General features: G+C 32.8%; 1 protein-coding gene and 1 long non-coding RNA gene across 2 annotated transcripts; both read left to right on the forward strand.

The window, feature by feature from the left end:
* The first annotated feature begins 8,509 nt into the window (after positions 1-8,509).
* On the forward strand, positions 8,510-9,097 carry LOC136069160 (uncharacterized). The gene is made up of 2 exons (XR_010630416.1): positions 8,510-8,819; positions 8,985-9,097. It is a non-coding gene; the product is annotated as an uncharacterized LOC136069160 (long non-coding RNA).
* Positions 9,098-10,128: 1,031 nt separating this feature from the next.
* LOC112039027 (beta-glucosidase 17) lies at positions 10,129-18,878 on the forward strand. The gene is given in 14 exon segments (XM_065777377.1): positions 10,129-10,400; positions 10,591-10,639; positions 10,642-10,664; positions 10,871-10,949; positions 11,049-11,133; positions 11,221-11,375; positions 11,378-11,469; positions 12,197-12,234; positions 12,236-12,310; positions 14,289-14,506; positions 14,758-14,789; positions 14,883-14,985; positions 15,083-15,185; positions 18,460-18,878. Coding segments are annotated over 13 exon segments (1,251 nt in total). The 5' UTR covers positions 10,129-10,400; positions 10,591-10,605; the 3' UTR covers positions 18,674-18,878.
* The last annotated feature ends 1,909 nt before the right edge of the window (positions 18,879-20,787 follow it).

Below are 20,787 nucleotides of genomic sequence, written 5' to 3' on the forward strand. Positions count from 1 at the left end.
CGACAGTCAAATAACATGTGACTTCATCATTAAGACAAAGTGATAAACACCATAAATATCTTTTTCACACAACATGCACTACAAAGTTTCAACTAGTCAAGTGCAATAAATAAGCTCATCAAAGCTAAACAAGGTACACAAGACATGTTATGTGTAAATAAATTGACCAACCTTGTTTTCAAAAACCAAGAAAAATAGTGTCAAACATATTTTTGCTTTCTCCATTTTTTTTTTCATTTTAAAAGAGAAAACAAATAAATCTTAGAATGAAATGCATGAATGTAATGTAATGCAAGTCCTAGAAAAAAAAAGCACGAAAACACAAACACCAAAAAACAATGGTCACAGAAGAATGAGCAATGAAGCACAAGGACCATGTTAGAAAGACTCAATTAGATCGAGTCTTTTGCATCCAAAACCGTTTAGATGCACCATGAACACTGGAGTTCTTATTCACATTCGAGTGATTTCCAACTCCAAGATTTGAATAAAGGTTCAACGCCTTTACCAATTCACTAATGAGTGCCATAGGATCTTGTGCTTGAGGCACAGACACTTTTGGTTTGTTTGCTCTCTTAGCAGCTTGAAGCTTGTAACAATTAGAACGAATGTGTCCAGACTTTCCACAATAATGACAAACTCAAGCAGGTTTACCATGCATCTTGTCTTTAGAAAGGGTAGACTCCTTAGATTTAGACTCTTTCAGATCAACCCTAATTTCTTAGGAGGTAAAACTTCTACAGGTTTGACAACCTCACTCATAGGGGGTTTAATAGTTTCACTCACAACTTCATTCACGGAAGGTTCAGAAGAAGATGAAGGAACAAAGTTCGTGGAAGTAAGTGCAGACACAGAGATGCTTTTAACATATCTTAAATCAGATTTGTCAGAAGGATACTTTTAAACATTCAGCATTTGATAAAGTTTAGAACTAGCAGATCTAGTAATAGATAAATCATGTTCCAAAGTTTTAACTTTATCAAGCAAGAGCATGTTCTCAGATTTCACATGGTTCAAAAGATCATTAGCATCAAATAATTTAAGAAGCAAAATTTTCTTTTCAAGCTTAAGAGAATCAATTTTCTTCAGGCTAAGTTCAACATTCATAGCATCCTTTGCAGCAACTTTGCAAAGTTTATTATAGGCCTCTTGAAGATCTGCATCCTTAGAGAGTTCCCCATCAGAAGGGTTCTCTTCAACAGATATACTTTCATTGACTACAGCAATAGCAGTGAAAGCAATGAAGTTTTCATCCTCGTCACATCCAAACTCATCATCAGAAACCTCATTATCACTAAGAGTTACGGTCATAGCTTTACCCTTAGACCTCAAGAATGTAGGACATTCAGATTTAACATAATCATACCCTTAACAGCTAAAACACTGAGCACCCAAAGAATTGTTTGAAGATTGACCAACTTTGTCTCTAGGTTTTTCAAAGTTATTAACCTTAGTGGGATCATTCTTCCTAAAGTTTTTAGGTTCAGCAGTGTTTGTACCTCTTGCCTTTCTGTTGTTATTCCTAAGAAAGTTTCTAAAGTTCTTGGCAAGGTACACAATTTTTGTAGCAGAGAGCTCATCATCAAATCCACCAACCTCAACATCATAAACTAACTTAAGAGCCATTGATTTGGATTTGGTAGCTTTGGGTAGGTTAGACTCATAGGACTGAAGAGATCCTATAAGCTCATCAACAGGAATGGAGTCCACATTCTTACTCTTAGTAATAACAGTCACTTCGAATCTAAAGTTTTCAGTTAAAGATTTAAGAATCTTCCTAACAATTTTAGGTTGATCATAGATTTCACCCAAATTAAAAGTAGAATTAACAATATCATTCAATTTAGCATAGAATCATCAAAAGATTCATCATCAAACATTCTAATGCTTTCAAATCTAGAAGTCAATTGTTGCAATTTATTAATCTTAACTGCCTTTGTGCCTTCATGCACAGTCTGGAGGATTTTCCAAGCAGTATGAGCAACCTCAACATTCGAGATTCTTTTAAATTCCTCCATAGAAACAACATTAAAGATGGCATTCATAGCTTTGCTATTAAAACTAGCTGCTTCTTTTTGAGAAGTTTGCCACTCACTCACAGGAGTAGTGGGCTTCTCCCATCCATACTCAACGAAATTCCAAACCCTCTCATCAATAGATTTCAGGAATGCTTTCATCTTTACTTTCCAATAAGTATAGTTATTCCCATCAAAGTGAGGAGGAACAACAAGAGAGTATCCATGCTCCATGACAATAGGGGTCAAGGATCAGCTCAAAGATCAAAAGATCTACAACAAGAGAGCTACCCGCTCTGATACCACTTGAACAGTTTTAGACCCCTTAAACCAACCAGATTAACCTAGTAAATTAGCTAAGTGATTAACTTAGTCAAATTATGCAGTTCTAGATTATCACAAACATACAATCATATCAAGAATATAAAGCAGCAGAATAATAAAAGACACAATGATATGATCACCCAGGAAATCACACAGTAAAAACCTGGGGAGGATTTGACCTAACTATCCTTAAGGTAAACCTGAATCCACTATGTGAAAGAATCGAAGTTCATACAAAAGGACTTACAAGTTTCCCGCTTGACTTCTTAATGCTACCCACCAGTAGAACTTACTGACACGACCACATGCAAACTCCGAATCCACAGACTCCTTCTTTCTTTGGATTCTCTAATCAGTTACAAGCACCCACGCTTGTTATTCTTTAAACTCCAATGGCAACAACCGAGTTAATCATCAAGATGTTGATACTATCTCTACCTTGAAAACCCTAAGCTTTGTGTAAAGAAAAGCTCATCTAGATCTCACAAGAGATTTACACAAAACAGAAAAATATGAGCAACAACACAACAGGAGCGACCCTAAAAACGTGGTTAAGGTTTTGCCTTTTATACATAGGGTAAAAACAGAAAACCCAAAACGTTTAATGAGTTAGGGCTGAGTTGGAAAATTTTGCAGAAAAGCATTCTGCCCGAGATTCGATCGATCAAGTCTTTCTTTCGATCGATCGAGCCAGGCCGAAATGCACCAATGCATCTGCAGCCTCTCGATTCCAAATTTACATGAAAGACCCTACTTTGAGCAAGCCTAAACAAGACTAAGCATAATGTTTTGATCATGGTTTGCCAACATTACACATTAGAGTTCTAAATACATAAATTCTTAAATCTTTAGAACCTAACAAAATTGGTAGTCACTTTTTCATTTTCCTTATATTTTTTTCCTAACACTCATGTAGTCACTCTATTTAATGCCACAGCAGAGAAGGATGGCATTCCCATTGGTCAACCAGTAATCTTTCTCACTCTCCCCACATGTTTGAATATAAAGAGTATTTTACTCCTTGTATGTACTAAGAAAACTATATAAACAATGGTTTTGTAGACTGCTGCTAAATGGCTTTTCGTTTATCCAAGAGGAATTCGAGAACTTATGCTATACGTAAAGAAAAAATATAATAATCCACCTATTTACATTACCGAAAATGGTAAGAAACTATCTTCATCCTTTAGTGTAATTGAAATAGTTATCCGAAATTAAATCAAATATATGTATACATTTGTGCTTTTCAGAAGTTGTTGATAATGGCTCATTGCGAATCCAGGAGGCTCTCAATGATAGCGTGAGGATAAAATACTACGTAGTCATCTATCAAATCTCGTGTAGGCTATAAGGTGAGTGGCTTTGCATATAAGGATAATGGCCATAAAATATGCCATTATGTTGGCCGAGCTACTACTTTGAACCCTAATGTTGGATATATTATATATGTGTGAATTAGGGAAATTCTATAATACCCCTGTTTTTTCAAATATGGTATCTCTGCTAGCATGATTTTACTTTACAGTAATCTTGTCACATTCGTTAGTAATTCACATCACATTAAGCATTAACTGATTTTCTAATATTTTAATTTTTTTTTTTTTAATCTTAAACTATGATAAGTTCAATTAGGATAGTGTTTACCTTAGAACTGATGGTTGGTTCAGTCACATCACATGGTAACTCTTTTTTTTTTTTTTTTTCATAATAATTTCAGACATGCAGCAATAGGGTCACCTGTTATGGTAACTTTATTATATTCACGTGTCACATAAAACGGTAACTTTGTAATGGGTATCATACCTCCAAAAATATTGGAGGGACTAGGGACCCATGTGAGTTAAAGTTGCCCATAAAAGTAAAATAAACAAATTTAAAAATAATATATAACTTAATTTGACCCAAATTCATATGCTAAAAACTTTTACCTTAGCAATATGTATAGATAAGATTAAGACATGCTAACACTCCTACTCTTGTATTGGAAACTGATAGAATATATATATATATATATATATATGTTACGTTTTACCCTCTAAAATATCATTATTGTGTGTTTCAATAGTTCTAAGGTATTAACAATTTGGTTTCGGCAGGGCTGGGGTTGATGTGAGAGGATACTTTGTGTGGTCATTTCTTGATAACTTTGAATGGGAATTTGGTTTTACTCTTCGATTTGGCATCACTTACATAGATTACAAAAATGAATTGAGAAGATACATGAAGCACTCCGCTTTCTGGTTCAAAAATTTTCTCCAGAAGGAAAATGTCATCAGAAGCAAACTGCTATTGTACCATGGTAGTAGTTGAATTTATAGCAACTGATTTGCTTTTGTTTTGTTTTGTTTAGACTCATGTATACTCAGATTGTTTAACCTAATTAATTAACCAAGTTATTACTTAGGTTTATTATTCAGATCTAGGTTAAACAAAAAAAATCATATCACTTAATGTGGAAAAGTGAAGAAGATTTAAGATAAAAAAAAAAAAAACCTGGAGAGGATTTCACCTAAACTATCCTCAAGGCAACAAATTCACTATGATAGAATGGAAGTTTTACAATAGATTTTTTCCTAAATCTAAAGCTATTTCTTGTAGTACTTATTCACATGACTACACGCAGCTTCAAATCCATGGACACTTCTATCTGAATTTATCACACACAAAGACCCACGTTTGTGACTTTTATATCCCACTCAAAACTTTAAATCATTATCTATGTATGATCTTGTTGCAACAATGTCAGATCTACCGGTTCTAATAATATGTAGATGGAATTCTAGTAGTGACTTTAAAAGGAGAAGACACAGTACATTTTGGATCTCAAAAGAGCACCACCAAAGTCATTACAAAATGTTCCTTAGGGTTTCCTTTAAATACTAGGAGAATTAGATCTGAAACCCTAATCACTTAATGGGCTTAACAGGTTGTTGGGCTTTGATTAAATTCTGTAAAATTGCATGTCGATTGGTCAAGCCTTCTTCTCAATCAGTCAAGCCAGGAAAATTTTGAATTCCTGAACATGCAACTTCCTTTTTCTTGTATTCTGACTTGCAGCATCTTGAGTATTATCTAATAAATCTTATAGACTCTAATATCTATACCTAGACAAGTTTGTATTCACAGTTTACCAACTGTTCTAAATTTTTAGAACCTAACAATTTTATATTGAACTAATTGTTCGCTATGTATTCCAACATGCACTTATTCTGAAAATCAATTCTAAATTTTTATCAAGTATATTATAATAGGAGTTTCCCGGTTTTATTTGGGTCTAAAGATGATAAGAGGCAACCAATCCTCTGTGGCTCTGTCAATTCTTGTTGCCAAAGATCAGTAAACCTACTTGAACACAGCCACGTGTCTCTAAACATTATTGTCAATGAAGTAAAAAAGAAGAATATCACCTTAATTATCTGAATCCTTATGAAGGGAAAAAAAATCTGCAAAAAAAAAAATGATAATATATATTCTTAGTATGGAAAAAGAAGGTTAATTTGTAATATTGCACAAGTTGGCTTTCAAAATAAAATTTTCATATAGTATATTTTATTGGAGTTTCAAAATTTCATAAAAATTATCTGAATTTGATTTTTTGTAGGCATCTCAAATGGGAGAAATTGGAATACAGTAACGAATTATTGAATGTTGCCCAAATATCAAACAGTTGCTTGTATACCAAGGCTGCCTTTAGAGGTCTTGAGTTTTTGTTAAAATGGTAATGACTTAATTCTATAATAGCTTTATGAATTCCTATAAACAAACATGATTGTCTTCAAAGGTTATGACATGCATTCCAATAAATTATTAAATGTTTATAACAAATATCAATTAAAATTAAAAAAAAAAAAAATCTGCAATACTTCGTATATATGCATACGTGTACACAATATACAAAAACAAAATATTGATAAGGTCACATTGAGATGAAACTGATATATATTTTTTTTCATCTTAAACTATGATAAGATCAACTAAGATAGTGTTTACCTGAAATGTGATAGCAGGTTCAATCACATCACATATTGATTCTTTTTTTCTTTTAATTTTTTTTTAATCGTTTTAGACATGGATCAACAAGGTCACACATACCTTAACTTTGTTATATTCATTAGTAACACATGTCACATTGAACACTAACTCTATGATTGATATCATACCTCTTAAAGTCCCACATAAAATAATATATATATATATATATATATCAAAAAGCAGCTTAAAAAATTAATATAACATAATTTGACCAAAATCCATTTGCTTAAAGTTTTATTAACATTTAAGTACCAATGTCTAATAGCATTTGCATTGGGTCTTGTAAATGGTATATGTTGAAGAATTTTAGCATCAAACCCCTTAAAACTCGTTACGCGAACTTGCAATTCTAAAAAAAATTGCAATTGTGCTACAGTACCATCACAAATTTGTGATGGTACTGTAATTTGTGATGGTACTATAGCAACGTTGCAAACCAATATAATATTTTTTATTCCCTACTTTAAATATCTGCCTCTTTCTCTCTCTTCATCTCTCTCTCTCTCTCTCTCTCTCTCTCTCTCTCTCTCTCTCTCTCTCTCTCTCGATGGTGGTTTTTTCTGGTGTGGGTCATGGGTCTGCAGCGTGGTGTTGGTGGCGGTGTGGCGTGGCCGATTTGTGGGTCTTTGGATGGGTTGTTGGGTTGTTGTGGGTTATCTGGTTATGGTTTTTTGATGGGTTGATCGTGGTTGATGGGTTTGGTTTGGGTTGTTGTGGGTTTAGTGGGTTTGGTTTGATGGGTTTGGTTATGGTTTGTTGTGTGGTGTGTCTGTGGCAGGTGGGTTTGATGGGTTTTGGGTTTAATGGTGGGTTGCCATGGTTTGAGTTTGAATGAGAGTGGGTTTTGTTGGTTGGGTTTACTGAGTGTGGTTGATGGTGGGTTGTTGTGGGTCATGGTGGGTGGTTGAGATAACCAAAGTTAGCTCTTTGTGGTCTTTAATGGTGGGTGGTGTGACTGGAAAGCTGCAGGTGTGGTGGTGGGTGGTTAAGAGAGAGTAAAAGAAAAGAGATTAGAGAGAGAATGAATATTTTTTATTATTTATTATTATTATTTTAATTTCTTAAATGAAAAAAAAAATAAAATAAATAAATTATAAACTGAAATCCGGAATCCCACACAACCCCCCATGCTTTTTTTCCCTCAAGTTGCATCTTAGTTTTTATTAATTATTTTCAAAAGATTATTCTATTAATTGTTAGGATATATTTTATTAATTAGACTAATTTTTAGCCAACTTTACTCTACTTTACTCCACTCTTCCTTAATCCAAACAAGTTATTAAGAATCGGGTCATCTGGGATTTTGAATTCCAAATACATGTTATTTTGTTGAGCTTGTTATGTTGGGCTGTAAAAAATTAGCACCAAACAATGTAATATGGTTGGGGATTCTGCAATATCCTTGATTATGATAGCGTCACTTCTCTAAAGAGATCAAGTACAATTGACTGACTCAATTTGTGCTAATGTGGCAGAGTCAAAATTTTCTGCCACTTCGACCTCTTTAGATATGTACGTCAATCATTGACCTAGATCCTTCACAAAAAGATATATTTTGTAATCTTGTTTATTTAGTAAAAATAAAAATAAAAATTGCTATTCTTTCTTTCAGTGTTCTAAAATTCTCCTGCAACATATGCAGTAAACTGACAAGCTGGAAACTGTGTCTCATTAATGTTAGAAATCAACACCGCCTTTCTTGAATCTCTCATTGAAGAAATAACTATCAACCACAAGTTTATAAAACTAACATTCTTGATACCAAATATGCTACGACTTCAACTACTCTACTATCACGTGCTGTACGTCTTAGAATTAGCTGAGCTTTCGTGTTGTGAAGGTGCTAATTAAATAATGCACCTAACATTTTTTTTTTTTCACTTCATCTTGCAGCCACAGGCTGCTTGTGAATTTCGGATTTTTGGGCTCCAAATATAAATAAATTAGTTACAAAAAAATGTCAAGAATTCTACTTCTACCCACTAAATGGTAAGACTAATCAAGTCCTTAATTTATTAAGCCATGTGAGCAAGATGATAAAAAATTACTTTAATATAGAGCAAGAAAATGATAATCGGTTTAAGACTTTTCTTTTTTGAATTTTCAAATTGATTGGAAACGAAACATCAAAATCACTTTTGATTGAGTTAGATTTTAATTGACTTAATATATATGTAAGTGAAGCAAACTTCCATTAATTTGATTTGGTCCATCACCTAATCGATATGACTACCCAACATGAGACAGAAAATTGGAGAGAGTACAGCGCAACAAAAGTCATACATGGAAATTCATCACATTATTAATTTGCTCTTCTAACTTGTGGCCTTGGCCTATGTTTTTTGCTTGCATTGAAGGTCTCAACCGGAGTGATTTTCCGAATGGTATATAAGTGCCAGTATGGCAAAGGGTCTATCACATGGGATACTTTCACTACGATACATCCAGGTCTCAGACTCTTTCTCTCTCTGAATCAAAGCTTTCATCGTACTTGCATTAATTATTTGCTAGCTTGTTTTATTATACACAGGCAATTTTTTTTATAAAGAATTTCATTCAATGAGTTCGCTCTTGGTGATAGCTCTTTATCTTTCTAATGTTTATGTGGCCTAGTGTGATAGCACATAATAAAATGGAGTTTGGGTCGTCTAAATCACTTTGTCAATGTATTTAAAAGTGTGAAGATTACTGCAAGGCTAAACAAATGACTTTTAGCTGATTAAAAACAAGAAAATTATGTACACTGAAAATGAGTGTACGTATTTCAAGACTATAAATAATTAAATAGAAGTGTGCCAATTATACTTTGGTTAGCTAACGCTTTGGAGCTGGAGAAAGCCAGAAATGGAAATACTTCATCATCATCGTCATCATTTATTTTGGTATCTGCTGCTTGTTGTGGCCTATTTTTTCTCTTTCACTGAAAGTATAAGTCGGAGAGATTTTCCAGCTGGTTTCATATTTGGAGGACCTCAAGTGCTTACCAGGTACATATGCCACTGCACTAACACTAATATTTACATGCTTTCTACACTAATTCCCTATGTTCTTTACTCATTTATGTTTGGGGTCTCTTAATTTCTATTGGAAGTATGAAGGGGCTGCATTTCAACATGGAAAAGGGCCTAGCATATGGGACACTTTCACTATGAACATCCAGGTCTCTCTCTCTCTCTCTCATTATAATTAGTGAATAAGCAATCAATCAGGAGAACAAAATAATTTTTGCAATTTTACTAACAAAAGCAAAACATGCATCAGAAATTACAACTAGCTAACTTCGACTAGTATGTGTCAAGGACAGAAACTGGGTCCTCCAAGGGCTTAATTTTGCTTTGTTTTGGATTGAAATTTTGGCTTTTGGTAGGTAGGTACAATAACTCACAGACCAAAGAGGAATTCCTTCAGTAAATCTGCTCCATCTTATTTTACCTACTGGATTTTTGCTAGCTTGGAATCTCCAAATTGATGGGTAATGAGTAAGGAAAGAACCTTATCCACCCAAAGATAGTATATATTACCTTGGGCCAGTTTACTTGGGCCAGTTACTTATACATTTAATAAATACTAAAACATTAGTATTTATTTAGCAAAAAAAAAAAAAAATAGTATTTAGTGAACTGTCATACATGTTGGCCTCGCACACGACATGAAGTTTAAAAATAATGTCTCCTAGGTGTGAACATTTAAGTCAAAGGGATTCTTGTTAATTATGTTTTATTACAATTTTCCCCTTTATTTGTAATCATATAGGGTCTTCCTTGGCTAAGAAAATGGTTGTCACACTCACGTAAGCATAGTGCATTTTATAATCACACGTTGAATAACACATGTGACATAACTCTTTTTGTAATTAAAATAAAAATCACTTTATTTCTATGTATTATTATAGTTTGATGTATAACAATTTTTTTATGAACCAATTAGCTCATTAGTGACTATTTTTTGAGAAATTTATGGTGTCATTACAGAAAAAATTGCTGACCATACCACGGGGATATAGCTGATGAATTTTACTATCTTTTTAAGGTATTTTTAATTCATGTGATTGTATTCTGATCTTAATTTCTTTCACACCCAAAAAAAAAGCTATATTCCTACCTAGCTACCCTTCTACACATCCATTATATAGCTTTGAAACTTGAAACGATGCTTTCTTTCTTTTACTTTTGCTGTCTATTTTGTATTAAACTAATGAAAAGTCTGAAAAATGTTTCAGGGGGACATAGCTTTGATGAAAGAAATTGGTTTAGACTTCTTTCGGTTCTCCTCTCATGGACCAGAATACTACCAGTAAGACCAATGTTTAACTCAATAACTCAACTTTGCCATTTATTTTTTTGAAATCAATTTAAAAGGATTAGGCATAATTTCATAAACATTTTTTTCCCTCTGAGAACCTACAAAAACATGTCATTTTTGGGAAAAATATATTTATTTGGTATTATATTCAAAGTAACATATTATCCTATTTATAAAGCTTAATTTCATCCTCAGAGGGAAAAATCAGTGGGGGAGTGAACCAAAAAGGGATCACATTCTACAATAACCTTATAAATGAGCTATTGTCTCAAGGTAGAATTTCCCTCCCTCTCATATGATTCTCATAAAGCTAATCGTAATTTGTTTTATAAATATAGGCACCTTCCTAATATTGACTATAATAATTAATCAGGTTTAAAACCTTTATAACTCTATTCCATTGGGATGTTCCACAAGCCCTTGAAGAGGAGTATGGTGGATTCTTGAGCCAAAATATAGTGTAAGTTTCGAAGCACACATTAAATCTATTATGAATTAGTATATGTGCAATTGATTAATCAACAATTGATAAATGTCCTATAATTAGGGATGATTATCACAACTACGTGGATGTTTGTTTCAAAGAATTTGGTGATAGAGTAAAGTATTGGGTCACAATTAATGAGCCAAATTATTTACCATTGGGGGCTACACAACGGAGTTGATGCACCTGGTCGATGTTCAACTATATCGGAAATTGCACTATGGGAACTCCGGGACAGAACCCTATATAGTGGGACATAATTTACTTCTTTCACATGCAATTGCTGTGAAATTATACAAGGAAAAGTATCAGGTTTGTGCTTTTAACAATTTCAATTTAAAGAGGATATATCAATTTATGACTCACTAATTAACTAGATGTAACCATGATACGCAGGAATTATTTACAAATAAATACATTTTTTTAATTCTCATCAAAAAAAAATTTTTTTTAATCATAAAAATATACATGATTGATTGAATTATTAAAAAAATAAACATAATTAGATGCATATTAAAATTCCAAACTAAATTTAGTATTACTTCTATAATTTCTATTCTAATTTTTGTTAAGTTGATATATGATTGGTTTTTTATTTCTTTATTGGTATATTTCATAATATTAGACTCTTAATATTTTCACTCATTAATTCACTTAGTACAAAATTAAAAATTTTAGTGGAACATGGCCAAAATAGCACACAATTGATATCTAATTTGGGATCAATTGAATTTTCTCTTAACATGCTTTATATATATATATATATATATAGACGACCAGTGTGTGTGAGAGAGACATTGTGTTTAGGAATACTGGCTTGTGCTTTAGATTACAATAACACTAGCCTTGGTAAATTTGTGTTATTAATACCTATAAAACTATCGTAATCCTTCTTAAGAAAAAAGGGATAATCTATGTGCTTAAATATATATTCTTAATAGGAAAAAAAGAAGGTTCATAATATTGCAAAAGTTTCCTCAAAGTAAAATGTATTATAGTATATTTTATTAGATAAGAAAATCTAAATTGATTTTTGTAGGCTTCTCAAATGGGAGAAATTGGCATTTCAACCAAAGCCTTGGTATGTGCCCAAATACCAAACAGTTGCTAGCACCAAGGCTGCTTTGAGAGCTCTTGATTTTATGCTTGGTTGGTAAGTTTTATGACTTAATTTTATATTAGACTCAATTATTCCTATAATAAACACGATTGTCTTCAAAGATATTTGCAAAAGGCAATTATTTTTGGCTTGAAGTAAAGGTAGGAGAAGCATTCTAACTTGCTAAGCCATTCGGCAAAAACCAACACAAGAAGAAAAGCTTTCCAAGTATAGCTACCACGATCATGCATGTGCTGGATTTGAATTTTGAATACATGGTTCGATCCCTTCTATTATGGACCTTATGGGCCATCCATAATTGTTTTATTTGAAAACAATGCATGGTATCTTTCTAATTAATATTAACAAAATAACCTATTAACTTTTGACAAAATTTTTAAGAAAAAAATACTATATATTTTCCTTCCACAGTTTTTAAACTCTAGTGAAAAGTCAGGCCAGTCTTTGTTCAAATTTTTCTAACAACTTAACAGGGATGTTACTCTCACAATCACTCTTCTCCCCTTTAATTTGCAATTGATTTTTAATCGTAGCTAAATTCTAGAGTGAGATCTGAGACATGGAAAAGCCTTTCGAGTAGGATTGTCCCAAGGGCCAATTCGAGAAGTCCACACAAAACAATGAGGAGATCATCATCCCGAACCTTGTTGAGAGAGATAAGAGAGAGAGAGAGAGAGAGACGCAATAAACAAGAGATTTAGGTGTGTCAATGCAATCGAGCATATTTTTTTGTTGTCTGATTTTTTTGAGTTGCGAGTTTGATCCGGACGTAGTATATTCACTAAGTAAATCTATAAAAATCTGATGATTTATTTTTGTTGGGAAATGTTAATAGATCCCTTATAGCAATGTTAACAATTATTTTAAGAATGTTTTATGGGAAAAAAAAAGTAATTAATGTTTTGACAACTTTTTCCATTTTCCATAAAAGTGGTTTAAAATTTTTAAAAAATTGTTACATTGCCCTAAAGACACCTTTAACATGACTCTTTTTGTTTTAACTCATACACACACATATATGTTTTATGTTTCTAGATAGTGAAATAATCTTTCTTTTAATAAATATATAAGGTATAATGGTTTATATTTCCTTTACTAACTTAGAATCTAAAAAGATGTTGGGGGAAATTACATTTTACTACCATAAACTACAACTTTATATTACATTTTGCATCCTTAACTTTTCAAATGCACATTTATGCACATAAACTATGAACTTTATTACACTTTGCACTCCGACGTTAAGTTTGTTATTAATTTGAATGGAAATTCAAAGTTTATGGTGCAAAGTGTAATTAGGGGTATAGTTTAGCCTGATAAAGTGTAATTTATCTTTTTTTTTAAAACATTGAAAAGATTAGCAATTATGTCCCTTAACGTGGTGCCATATTTTTCCATCCAACTTAACCACAAATTTGATGTAGGGGTGCAAAGTGTAATAAGGATCATAGTTTAAGGTGCAAAACATTCATTCAAAAAGTTTATGGTGCAAAGTTAATCAGTGTATAGTTTATGTGGTAAAATGTAATTTCCCGAGAGAGAGAGAGAGAGAGAGAGAGAGAGAGAGAGAGAGAGAGAGAGAAGAGAGAGAGAGAGAGAGAGAGAGAGAGAGAGAGAGAGAGAGAGAGAGAGAGAGAGAGAGAGAGAGAGAGAGAGAGAGAGAAATTTCTTCTTTAATTTATTTATTTTTTCCTTTATGAGTTTCTCATAATGTAAGTGAGTTTACTATTTGCTACCACCAAAATCTTAAATATTGTTGCATGTATGTGCAAATAAAAGAAGGTGTAAAGTGATTTTTTTTTTTTTTTTTTTTTTATGAGGCGGGTATATAACTTCGTATTGAACTTTGATTGTTTCCCTTGAAAACACCAAGAGATACCAGTTGAATTGCAAATTTCTTGATAAGTTACGATATTAAGCTTTTAGATTAAGTAGTTAAGGTAGTGTTTCAACATATTGTATCAAACCCTTATAAGGAGACTTGTTACTATTTCTGTTATCATTTGTGTAGGTTTGTTGATCCAATTATTTTTGGTGACTATCCTAAGACCATGCGAGCTTTGGTGGGGACTCGACTACCTGTATTTACTGAATCGCAATCCAAGATGCTGAAGGGTTCTCTAGATTTCCTTGGAATAAATTACTACACTGCAAACTATGCAGATGATTCTACATCTTCTAGTACCATCAACATAAGTTACACAACAGATAGCCATGTAAATCTGACCAGTTAAGCTCAAAATCAACAACCTTGATTTATATTTTGAGTGATGCAAAGAATACATATTACAAATTTCATAAAAATGAATTATCATTAGTCATCAAAAAGTATTTCAAGCTTTTATTTTGTTGAGTTAACATAAATCATATTCGTTGTCCCCTCGATTTGTAATTCTTTTGTAGTAAAATTTGTAGTTATATTTGCATTTTCCTTATATTTTTTCCTAACACTCATGTAGTTACTCTATTTGATGCCACAGCGGAGAAGGATGGCATTCCTATTGGTCAACCCGTAATCTTTCTCACTCTCACCCTATGTTTGAATATAAAGAGCATTATACTGCTTGTATATACTAAGAAAACTATGTAAATAATGGTTTTGTAGACCGCTGCTGATTGGCTTTACATTTATCCAAGAGGAATTCGAGAACTTATGTTATACATAAAGAAAAAATATAATAATCCACCTATTTACATTACAGAAAATGGTAAGAAACGATCTTCATCCTTCTATGCTTTCAGTAGTGTAATTGAAATTTTTATTTGTAATTAAATCAAATTTACATTTACATTTGTACATTTCAGGAGTTGCTGATAATGGCTCATCCCCGATTCAAGAGGCTCTCAACGACATCTTGAAGATAAAATACTACTGTAGTCATCTATCATATCTCTTGGAGGCTATAAGGTGAGTGACTATACATATAGAGTGTGTGTAGAGGAAGGTAGAGTTTAAACCACAGGCATAGGATATCGTAAATTATGCCATTATGATGATTAAGCTATTACTTAAACCCTAATTTTGGATATATTATATACGTGTGAATTAAGAAAATTCTATAACATCCACATTTTTTTTTTCAGATGTGGTATCTCTACTAATAACATGATTTCACATCACAATAATTTTGTCTTAGTAACTCACATCACCTTGAGCAGTAACTGATTTTTTTAATATTTTATTTTTTATTTTTATCTTAAACTATGGTAAGTTCAATTAAGATAGTGTTTACCTTAAATTTAATGGTTGCTTCAGCCACATCACATGGAAAATCTTTTTTTTTTTTTTTTAATAATAATTCCAGACATACAGCAACAGGGTCACACATGATGGTAAATTTTATATTCCACATGTCACATTGAATGGTAACTTTTTAATGGGTATCATACACCTAAAAATATTGGAGGTACTAAGGACCCATGTGAGTTAAAGTTCCCCATTAAAGTAAAAGAAACAAATTTAAAAAATAATATATAACTTAATTAGACCAAATCCATATGCTAAAATTTTTTATTAATAGTTATTTCGGTATTATGTAAAGATAAGATTAAGACCTGCTAACACTCGAACTCTTTCTTCCTCATATTGGAGACTAATGAATATATATATATATATATATAGACACATTTTTCCACCCTAAACTATCACTCCAATTGTACTTAACCCCTTAAACTATTGAAATACACAATTAATCCCCCGAAGTTATTACTCATTTTTCCACCCTAAACTATCATAATCGTGAGTTTCAATAATTCAAGAGGCGTGATTAAGTGTAATAGGGTAATAATTTATTGTGGAAAACTCTCTCTCTCTCTCTCTCTCTCTCTCTCTCTCTATATATATATATATATATAAAAACGATTCAAGTTTCAATTTCTAAGATATCAACGATTTTATTTTGGCAGGGCTGGGGTTGACGTGAGAGGATACTTTGTATGGTCATTTCTTGATGACTTTGAATGGGAATCTGGATATACTATTCGATTTGGCATGACTTACGTAGATTACAAAAATGGGTTGACAAGATACATGAAACGCTCTGCATTCTGGTTCAAAAATTTTCTCCAAAAGGAAAATGTCATCAAAAGCAAACCTTTGCTGTACCAGAGTAGAAATTGAATTTATAACAACTGATTTGTTTTATGTTGAACTAACTATTCGCTATGTCTTCCAACATGCACTTATTCTGAAAATTAGTTCTAAATTTCTATTAAGTATATTATAATAGGAGTTTCCCAGTTTTCTTTAGGTCTAAAGATGATATGAGACAGCCAATCCTCTGTCAATCCTTTGGGTCTAAAGATGATATAAGACGATTTACGAAGTAAAAAGAAACTTTTTAAAATAAAAACCACTCTCGGGTAACCTACCTCATAAGAAAATCATAATAGTCTAAACTTAATAGATTTCATAACCACAAGAATCAACACGTTTGCCTCCCATTGTTGTGGACCCAAGACTCTGGAATTCTTGTATGAAATCCCCTCCATGAATAAACTTGTTTGCTACAACTGGAAACCTAATACACCAATATAATGAACTCAATCAGAGACAGAGCCACTCCCCTGACTTTATTGCAATCCCCCCACCCACCCCAATTTTTTTTTTTTTTTTTTAAATTAGTATATACAGAGGTACTAATTTTCACAATTATATTCTATAAAATTAAACTTTGTCCCCCTTAACAATATTATTGATTCTTTTAAGAGTAATGTTAAATGTTATAGCCACAAACTTTTTTACAACATTTTTACAAATTGTTGATGTAGCAAATTCTTATTGATTTGCATTTGGACCCATCATTTATACCAATTTTTTACTTATTAATAACCAATCACTACATCAACAATTTGTAAAAAAAATTGTAACTCTAGTATTTTTCTCCTTTTAAAGACCATATAAAAAAAATAAAATAAAAAACCTGTAGCTCTAAAATATAAAATAAAATATAGGTGAAAACACCATTTAAGTCCTTACATTTTGGAGTCACAATTAATTTAATCCCTATATTTTGGTAGCAATCAATTTAGTCCTTATTATTTTTAACTTATAGTCAATTTGGTCCCTACCGTTAACTCACTAATGAAAAATGTCTAAGTGGGAGACAAAGTGTACAGGTAGCGCACTTGAATCTTACATAGCTAATAAAATAATTTTTTTTTTTTTTAAACTTTGATTAACATTAAAAAGGTCCACATGAGCATTTGAATTACTGAAAGTCCACGTCAGAAAACAAAATCTTAAAATAAAAAATTCATATCAAACTCATCAAAAATGCTTCATAAACAAAAATTAATTTAATCTTCAGGAACACAAAATAAATAAATAGGAAAAACACAATTTGTAATCTTGAACAGTTGAACTCTTTAATCAAAATTCGTTATCTTAATACAAAATTTCTGTACAGATTATTTATAAAAAATCAACTACATCAATTCAACCAAAAATTTCTTTAAACATGTAATTCAACTAATGAACATATTTCAAATAATGTACAACCAAAACCCAGATTTGCAATAACCCATGTCTGGAAATGACAACTCAGATTCCCTAAACATTATCTTGATTTTCATTTTTGAGGATATTTGGAAAAATCGCAACATCAATGTGCATCTAAATTTCAACGGGTTCATTCAATATTTGGAACAAGTGAAAGGGAAATGAAAACCCAAATCTGGGCAATTGTTCTTCTTTTCCTAACCAGCTACGGTGTGACTCAGCCGAATGAGATTTGCTGATCAATTCCCCGAAATCAAATCACACAAATCAACAAAGATCTAATCTTTTCTAACCTTCAATCTTCAACCCAAACCACAAAAATCCCTCACTTCCTTTTTTTTTTTCTTTTTTTCTTTTTTTCTTTTCTTCTATTCTTTGGTTTCTCTCATCTGTGCAAATCTGACGAAGTTGCACCACCACAATTAGATCCAAACCCACGAGTGCTGTGATAGCATGAAAACCCAAAATATAGGAACTAAAATAGTATTTTCACCTAAAATATACATGCCCAAAAATATTAGCCTAACAATAAAAAAAAATACCAATAGTAAAACCCACAAAAAAAAAAAAAAAAAAAAAAAAAAAAAAAAAAAAAAAAAAAAAAATATATATATATATATATATATATATATAAACGATTCAAGTTTCAATTTCTAAGATACCAATGATTTTGTTTTGGCAGGGCTGGGGTTGACGTGAGAGGATACTTTGTATGGTCGTTTCTTGACGACTTTGAATGGGAATCTGGTTATACCATTAGATTTGGCATAACTTACGTAGATTACAAAGATGGGTTGACAAGATACATGAAACGCTCTGCCTTCTGGTTCAAAAATTTTCTCCAAAAAGAAAATGTCATCAAAAGCAAACCTTTGTTGTACCAGAGTAGTAATTGAATTTATAACAACTAATTTGTTTTATGTTGAACTAACTACTCGCTATGTCTTCCAACATGCAATTATTCTGAAAATTAGTTCTAAATTTCTATTAAGTATATTATAATAGGAGAACCAATCCTCTGTCAATCCTTTGGGTCTAAGGATGATATGAGACCTAGTTTTCTTTGGGTCTAAGGAAGAATATCACCTTAATTTGGAAATCTATACTTGTCCCCTATTTATTTATTAACAATTTAACATATTATATCTAACAAAATAATTTTTGCTTAAGCCCTGAAGTTAATAATTAATGTATCACAAGCAATAATGACAACAAAAAAAAAAACTTTAGAAGCACAAACACATTTGGTGACGATTTACAAAGTAAAAAGAAACTTTTTAAGATAAAAACCACTCTCGGGTAACCTACCTCGTAAGAAAATCATGATAGTCTAAACTTGGGGAGTTCAGCAGGGGGACCTACTGTCCCCCTATCTTTTCATTCTGTGTTTAGAACGTTTATCTAGCTGACTAGAAGAGCCTGTCTGAGATAAACTTATTCATCCAATGTCTTTCAGGGGTCGGGTCTGCCTCTTCCATTTGTTTTTTGCAAATGATATTTTTCTTTTCACCAAAGCCACGGATAGAGATTGTAGGCATTTAAATATAATTCTACAAAACTTTTGTTCATCTTCGAGGCAGATAATGAGTGCCACCAAATCACAAATTTGGTTCTCCCTTCGTATCCCTAAACGCTTAAAAGACAAGGTGGTCGGCATTTTTGGCATACCAACCACGGATCGTATTGGCACATATCTTGGAACTCCCATTTTCACTACATGCAAAACAACTAACTCTTATCAATTTTTAGTTGAAAAAATCCAGAAACGTATTGAAGGTTGGCAAGCAAAATATCTGACAATGGCTAGTCGGGCCACCCTCATTAAAGCAACTGTGACATCCATCCCTATTTATGCTATGCAAACGATGCTTCTCCCCCAAAAGATTAGTCACCAGATTGACAAACTGAGCTGCAACTTCTTATGGGGAGATACCGCCGCTCGGCGTGGCTGTCACATGGTCAATTGGGAAATGTCACCTTACCAAAGGCTGCAGGAGGATTGGGCATACCCTTAACATGCCATCGTAATCAAACCAGCGTGGCGATTATACACTATTCCCAATATGCTCTGGGCACAAGTTATCAAAGCCAAATATTTCCCTCACACAACACTATTTACCAACACTAGACGTATGAGAGGGTCACATATTTAGCACTCACTTTCACTTGGTATTAAATTGCTTCTAGATGGTTTGCATTGGACTGTCGAGGATGGGCAAACTATTCGGATTTGGAAGGACCAGTGGCTGCCTTAGGGCACTCTACATAGCTACATTGAAGGCCCTATCCATTTCCAAGACGAGGATCAACGAGTTAACTCCTTGGAATTTCAATGCACTTACCTTCCCTCTTCCCTCCCCACTTCAAAACCTTATTTAGGGGATTCCTATCGCACAATTCATGAGTTTCCTGGACACACTTGAGTGGCCCCACGATAATGGCACGTGTTCTGTGAAATTTGCCTCCAAATATCTCTTTCAAAAGCAGAAAGTCCCATTGAATGCTCAGGATTGGAAATGGATTTGGGCTTTAACCTGCCCTAAAAAGATACAAATGTTCATTTGGAAAGCTATGTGTGACTAGCTGCCCACTTGCACTTTCCTAACCTTAGGCCGCCCTCATCTCGATGCGCACTGTCCTAGGTGTCATAACCTGGAAACAACCTTGCACTTACTCTGAGATTGTCCCTGGGCAAAAGAAGTGTGGAGTAAATCCCCGGGTATCTTGCCTCTGTCTTTCTTTTAGTTATCATTGCAAGATTGGCTCCAAAGCAATGCAACTGTAGAAAACAATATACTGCAACTACAACTTCCTTGGCGTATTTATTTTCCTTTTCTTTGTTGGAATTTATGGCTGGCTAGAAATGAAAGGATTTTCAAGCAATAATCCTAAACCCAACACAGTCTTATACACTCCTCAGTCCAACTTGCGATTGAATTTCATTTCCTAGCGCGATCTATTAGTCGGCCCCAAGTTAGGATTCCCTAACTCATATATTGGACAATGCCTC

Source organism: Quercus suber, unplaced genomic scaffold (assembly GCF_002906115.3).
Source record: "Quercus suber isolate HL8 unplaced genomic scaffold, Cork oak 2.0 scaffold_154, whole genome shotgun sequence".
Classification (NCBI taxonomy): Eukaryota; Viridiplantae; Streptophyta; class Magnoliopsida; order Fagales; family Fagaceae; genus Quercus; species Quercus suber.